This window comes from Rutidosis leptorrhynchoides, chromosome 1, assembly GCF_046630445.1.
Source record: "Rutidosis leptorrhynchoides isolate AG116_Rl617_1_P2 chromosome 1, CSIRO_AGI_Rlap_v1, whole genome shotgun sequence".
Taxonomy (NCBI): Eukaryota; Viridiplantae; Streptophyta; class Magnoliopsida; order Asterales; family Asteraceae; genus Rutidosis; species Rutidosis leptorrhynchoides.
Genome location: NC_092333.1, coordinates 505691193 through 505698405, shown reverse-complemented (window position 1 = coordinate 505698405; position 7213 = coordinate 505691193). Strand labels below are relative to the sequence as shown.

The window sequence follows — 7213 nt, the reverse complement described above, 5'->3', positions numbered from 1 at the left end:
GAGACATTTTTGCAATGACCGTAATTTGAGAACATATTGTCAAATAACCTCGGAAACATGGACATTTTGACTAATATCCTTTATTTTATTTTAGGGGGTTGATTTTCACACAACACTTTATGATCCATCCACACTTTTGTCTTATAAATTCACAGTATAACTCCTAGGATATTGAACTTATGGGTATAATAGTAAATTAGGTATATATAGATTAAAAAGTGGTGTGTGAGTATCACCTCTCTTTTATTATTGTACCAAACGGCGTAATGATGGTTACACAATTGTAGATAATTGGAAAGACTATGGATCTGAAACATAGTTAATTTTATTATAATAATTTGAGTTCCAAATGGTTCGAGATTGCCAATTTCAACCATACAACCAACAACATCTTGGTCAGTGTCAAATAAGAAAAGCATAAGCTACAGTACAATGAACTTTAGTCTACGTAAGGAAAACGGAAATCTTTGGTTCTTTGAATTCTTCATTTGCGCTCTGAAGTTGTACAACTATAATCAACACTTCCATTATTACTCATCCCGCTTATCATGTACGGATTAATCTTTATCCATCTGTGAAGTTGACTTGTTCTTTAGGAATCAAATAAAACTTACATATATACATTTAAAACTACATAATAGAGAAGTATGTATCATATTGAATGTAATCATAGGCATGTAGCACCGTATCATTGGTCTAGAGTATAATTAGTATGCCCTAAGCCCATCTTGTTGTATAGACATTGTCTGAAACTGATGCTCCTTTATAACAAGTTAATAAAAAGGTGCTACATGCCCCAACTTAATAAAGGTAATGCTATAAGATCAAGTTTGAAAAGTTATAACATATTATTGAAAATGCACCAACCTTGCCAGCAGTGTGCAAGTTTACGAAATCTATCAACACTTTGTCCACCATTTATGTGACGAAAATATATAAGAATTGAAACATAAAAACATAATTATCTTCTTAAATGTGTTGAGGCAGTTACCGTAAGGATCGCAAGATTTAAAAGTTCAATGTAAGCCTTTATATTTCTCTAGTGCTCATCTAAATCCTTAGACTGCTCCTGGTAATAAATTGACAAATTAACACTATTTAAGGACATAATAACGTAACATAAAAAAGAAAAAGAAATAAATAAAACCTCTAAATACCAGCACAATAAGAATATTAAGCTTTGACTTTTCTCAAGTTCCGTAAGAGTAACGTTGAAGAGGTCCTCACTTGATTGCTCAACAACTGTGAAGAGATCATCATATTCTTTAATTTCTAATTGCTTTACTACACAAATTTTAAGCTGGAGTGAATAAGAACACCAATTTAAATATTTTAATTATTTTAGAAGATTACTATTGGCTTTAAGAGATGAGATTATCACCTAAATGCCCATTTTTTCACTTTTTTTTGCCTCAAAGCCTATAAAAAAGAATTGACAATTTGCCCACGCAAGGTCCTCTTTGTGACCTTGCTTCCTGATATACGCACGGATGAAAGGTGTCTCTTGCGACATTTCTTCCCGAAAGACGCAAGGACACAAGGTTTTCAAATGTCAAAAACATAAAAGATTTTCAAATGATACTTGTAGCGTTTCATATCCTTATAAGCAACATAACTTATAAGCACAATAATGCAGAACATAACTTATTCTCAAGAGAAAGATATAAGCAACAATTTGTAGCGTTTCATATCCTTATAAGTTATAGCAGAACAAATTAAAATTTACCAATATTTCATAGCATCTCATCTATGTTATACTAATACACATAATATATATACTTCAATGGAAAAAGTAAGAAGTAACAGAAAAGGGGTGTCAAAATATTAGAAAATTAGAAAATATAGAATATAAGTCATACCTGAGTTAAATGCTTGCACACATAGAGGACTGAAGTATGAGGCAACTATATCTTGACTTGGTATAACCTTCCAATTTATGAACATCCTATAATTAGTGCAATACATAAGACAATATAATACCAGTAAAGTTTCGTGTTTGAATCATTGTTAGATAATGTTACAAAACCCCTTACCTTATATTATCATGAAGCCATTAACCGAATGGCTGACCCTTTTTTTAGTCCTAGAGAATAACATCCAACGCCTTGTTAGAGCGATGTAATAAAAGTTTTGTTATAATATATAAAAGAGAAAAGAGATTCAGGAATAAAGGTGGTAAGATGGGCGGGTTAGGCTCTCTGATAGGTAACATATATAATCAGATTGACCCATGTCATTTATTGCTCAATTGCATTTGACAGTTTTATGAATCCAATTCTGTAATGACTCTTCTTTTCATGTAAAATCGTGGTATTCTTAGTCCATATTTTGTCTCGAAGTCTGAAATAGTGTCATTATGTCCTGCAACCTTTTGGACAAAACGCTGCAAGTTTATAAGAAAATAAAAGCTACTAAAATAGAAGCTCAAAAACGACTTCACATGTAGATGTTTTTGACTGAACGTTTAAACACATCGTGTTTTCATACCTTGAGTTTCTTCAGCAATAGTGAAGGCTTGTTTACTTGTTTCTCTATCTCTTGTATCTACATCTGAAGAAAGGGACATTAATCCTAAACAATGAAGAAAGGGACATTAATCCTAAACAACAAATCTATAGAGTTCCACTTAAAAAACAAATAATTATGACGTTTTGAATACAAATAACTCTAAAAATCCTTTTGACAATTAAATATGAAGGAACTGTATTTAAGCAAATGAATAATACCTTAAACGTGAGAGATAAAACAAAATTACAAACAGATCAACCACGATTAACATATACAACTAATTAATAGATACAAGCAGCTAATTGCTAACTCATGAATCGATTATTGATAGATATAACTATATTATGAAACTGCAACTCAGCTAATTGATAGGTACAAGTAATTGATGAAACCCTAACATATTAAACTCATGAAACCCTAACTAACTGAACTAACCTACGAATGAAACAAACGTTGAAATCAATCTGTAGTCAAACGAACAACTAACCGTGAACAATCCAAAAAACCAAAGAAAAACCCTAATTCAAAAAAATATTACCTTGACCAGAATCATGTATTCATCGTGTAATTTAACCCTATTTTTTGAAATTCTTCCGTGTTTCTTTTTCTTAAGAGGAAGAGGGGTAATTTAGTAATCAAACAAATCAATGTCAAGATTATGAGCTAAGATTAGATTTAATTTCTTGAAATCACCTATTTTTAGTTTTGTTATAATAATAATAATAATAATAATAATAATAATAATAATAATAATAATAATAATTATTATTATTATTATTATTATTATTATTACATATATAATAATAATAATAATAATAATAATAAAATAATAAATAAATAATAAAAATAAATAATAATAATAATAATTGGCAGATTATTTTTATTTTGTTAGGTAATCCGAGTGAGGTCGCTGCCCCAATACTCATGAAGAAATTGGCAGATGTTTATTTCACAAAGGTTACCGCTTCTGCAGAATCCACTTTTTCGTTATCTCCCCGACAATCGGCCCTATGGAAATTACAGCAGAGTGATCACACCTCTGCTTGGCTAAGGGCAGTCCCTATTTTGGGGTTGGGTCAGACGATGAACGCAAAGACTTACCGATGTGTGTTGTGCTACCGGTTAGGTGTTCCATTGTTCTCTATCTCGACGGCATGCTCTGCCTGTTCAAGGGTTTTTACTGGGGATATTTTCGGGGATCACGCGGTGTCTTGTGCTGGTATGGTGGGCATTAAGCATCGACATAATATTGTCCGGGATTCCCTTGTTGATGTTTGTTATCGATCTGGGATTTCAGCGAGAAAGGAGGTTGACATTGGGTTGTCTGGAGGGAACGACAGGGCCCTCAGACCTGCAGATGTGTTACTTTACTCCTGGGATTGTGGTCGCGATGTTTGTGTTGACTTGACAGGGTCTTCTCCTTTGACACAGTCTGGGCTTTCTGACTTTGTCCCTGGACGTGCTGTGATTAATGCGGCTCGTCGGAAGCGGGTCAAGTACGAATCTAGTTGTCTGGCGATTGGTTATGGTTTCATTCCTTTCTCATTTTCTTCCCTTGGGGAATTAGAGAAGGAGGCTGTTTCTTTGCTAAAACGGGTTCAGAAGAGTTCGATGGCGCAAGATATTGGTGCCGGTGCTGCTGCTCATATTTTTACTAGGATAGGTTTTGCTATTGCTAGAGGTGTGGGGGCCCAGATTGTCTCTAGGCTTCCCACTAATTTTTTGTAAGTTTTAAAACTTTTAAGTTTATTATTATTATTATAATAATAATAATAATAATAATAATAATAATAATAATAATAATAATAATAATAATAATAATAATAATTAATAATAATAATAATAATAATAATAATAATAATAATAATAATAATAGATAGATAATAGATAATAGAATAATAGATAATAGATAATAGATAATAGATAGATAGATAGTTCAGATATTTGTACACTCACGTGGTCTAAAAGTGACTAGGTCTGGAAAAGGAGTTCGTACGAACATAAGTACTATTAACCCTTGGGGAGGAGGGTTATCCTCTTTCAAACTCCGCTTTTCCTTTTTTTTTTCTTCCCCTTCAACTCTTTCAGGTAACAGCAATCTCTATCTCTTCTTTTTCTAATTAATTTCAAATTATAATTTGAGCAATTTTTCTTATATTTCTTGTTAGTAATGTCAGAATTAGGGCTTCATTTTCTTTTATTAGTTTTATTTATATATTTTTACGCTACTACTAGGTTTAATTTGTAGATTTTTTAATTAATTTGTAGTTTCTCTCCAATTTTTAGCCTACGTGGTTTAGAATTAACAATTATGTTATGGTACCTGTCATTCTAGTTAGATCTGTTCATGTGAGTAGATCTGTTGACTGTTTTTACTCCTTAAATATCTTTCTTACGTTTTATGGTTCTTCGATTTTGCAATTACTTTTCTCATCTGATTAATGATAAATTAATTCGATTATGTGACTATTCATGATATGCCTACACTAAATAACGACAAGTATGAAAACGATTTCAAAATAAAATTAGTTTTTAACTAAAACATTTTATAAAAAACGTGTTTTGCATATCTAGAAAACTAGAAAATGTTATGAAGATATTATGCTACCTTTTTTACGAAATTGTCTCCAAATTTGAACATAACCCTGCCTTACTTAAAATACATGTGTCTTTTTTAAAAAATTTGAATAATTATATACTACCCCCTATAATAATAGTTAGTCTCCGTGTGATATCTGAATAATACTATATATGTTCATTTCCTTCTTACACTTGATTCATTTGATAGTCTGATTCGTTAAAGTTTCATTGCGATTGTTAAAATTCGCGTAAAAATTGAAATGTCGAAGTTATTTACATTGTATTACGGTGGTGTTTGAGATTGTTTATTTTTAAATTTAAATGCTTATCATAATATTGCTTATTTTTACAGCAAATAAGCAAATGTAAACACTCTTCCAAATGCTACTTCCCCCCTTATTTCTTATGGAATATGCACTTAAAATTAAGCATGTTAACACCTGCTTAGTTTTTTTAGCAGTTCATAATAATAATCAATCCCAAACACCCCCTATATATTAAATTATTAAAGATGCTTTACAAGGAATGTTTTAACCATATCGAATCTGTGTGTGTAGGTATAAAAATGGTGGGTAAGGGTGGGAAGGGTTTATTGGCTGGAAAAACAACTGCAGCAGCAGCTGCTGCTAGTAAGGATAAAGATAAGAAAAGGCCGACTTCGCGCTCTTCTCGAGCTGGGCTGCAGGTAGCGTATAGTGTGCTTTATTCTAGCTGAATTAATCTCTTTCTAATTTCTTTTAGTTATGCTTTCTAGAAATAACTGTATACTAAAATTGTGTTTGTGATTAGATTACGTGTGGTTGTATGGTATATATTTTATAGATCAATTTCTATTGTTGGCTTTAATTTATTTGACAATTTGAATTGGAGGTATTTAGATGGTCGTAGATTGAATTATGAACTTGTAAGAAAGAGAGTATTAATAGTTAATTAGACTTTTAAGTTGTGCTGCTAATGAGTTCTTAGAGAATGTTGTCATCATTAATTGTGCTTTTTCTTTATTTATGTTTATGAGAGGGGCTAAAAGTTTCCTGCTGACGTTTATAAGAGGTGCTAAAAGTTGGCCATTGCTGTGTATAAGATGTGTTAAAGGTTGTCAATCATGTATTATGTTTGCTTTGGTTTGATGTGTTTCAGTAAACGAGGTTTACTGGGATTATTGAAATAGTGCACTGGATCTTAATGTTAAGATGTGCATTCTAGGTTCAAATTGTGGTCTAATTACATGCTGTAGTGTGAAGTGGTGTTTGGTTAACGAGTTTTAGTGTTTATGGATGCCGAGATGATTGAAATAGTGCACGTGAACGTTATAGGTAAAGATGTGTAGTATTTTAGGTTGAAACTGTGTGTGTTGCGAATGTCTATAAACAAGCAATTCGTAGTGTCTGAATGTACCGCTAATATCCGTTCTGATATGTTTACAGTTTCCAGTAGGAAGAATCCATCGGCATCTGAAGACGAGAACTTCGGCACACGGGCGAGTTGGAGCGACGGCTGCTGTATACTCGGCAGCGATTCTGGAGTACCTGACTGCTGAAGTGTTGGAGTTGGCGGGAAACGCGAGCAAAGATTTGAAGGTGAAGAGGATAACGCCACGTCACTTGCAACTGGCGATACGTGGTGATGAAGAACTGGATACTCTTATCAAAGGAACAATTGCTGGAGGTGGTGTTATTCCTCACATTCACAAATCACTCATTAATAAAACCACTAAAGAATGATCCCACCCACATCATTCTATTACTGTTAGAATATGCTTGTTTTTTTTAGCTTAAAAGACACTCTTGACTGTTGTTGACTGTTGGCTGTTTTAGTTCTAGCATCCTGGAATTGTGGCAAGGATTCATGTGGTTTGACTTTGACTTTATGTAAACTTAGTTTGTAAAATTGTTTTGTATTTTGCCTGCCTGCATATCATCTTTGGGTTCTCTGATTGGTTTCATGCTACCATCTGATTAAGTTACTCAAGCCTTGTACTATGCATATGAGGTTGTAAAGTTTTAATGGTGGCCAGTAATGAGTAGTCATCTTGTAGTATTCGGTTTTGTTTGGTTAGTTTGTTTTTAAGGTTTTTCGGGTTGTTAGGGAGGCTTGTTTATGGATAGTTTTCATTTAAATTGTTTCT

General features: G+C 32.6%; 1 protein-coding gene and 1 long non-coding RNA gene across 9 annotated transcripts; one reads left to right on the top strand and one right to left on the bottom strand.

The window, feature by feature from the left end:
* Positions 1-316: 316 nt before the first annotated feature.
* Positions 317-3141, bottom strand: LOC139876091 (uncharacterized). 8 transcript variants are annotated; one of them, XR_011767979.1, is made up of 7 exons: positions 3047-3141; positions 2488-2550; positions 2034-2383; positions 1860-1945; positions 1158-1242; positions 868-1069; positions 317-572 (listed from the first exon to the last, which is right to left on the bottom strand). It is a non-coding gene; the product is annotated as an uncharacterized lncRNA (long non-coding RNA). The 8 variants fall into 8 exon arrangements; XR_011767973.1 differs by having other exon boundaries at positions 992-1069; XR_011767974.1 differs by having other exon boundaries at positions 992-1069; positions 1860-1926.
* Positions 3142-4455: 1314 nt separating this feature from the next.
* LOC139876084 (probable histone H2A variant 2) lies at positions 4456-7005 on the top strand. The gene is made up of 3 exons (XM_071863386.1): positions 4456-4596; positions 5646-5773; positions 6513-7005. Exons 2-3 carry the CDS (start codon positions 5654-5656, stop codon positions 6807-6809), a joined length of 417 nt encoding a protein of 138 aa, XP_071719487.1. The 5' UTR covers positions 4456-4596; positions 5646-5653; the 3' UTR covers positions 6810-7005.
* The last annotated feature ends 208 nt before the right edge of the window (positions 7006-7213 follow it).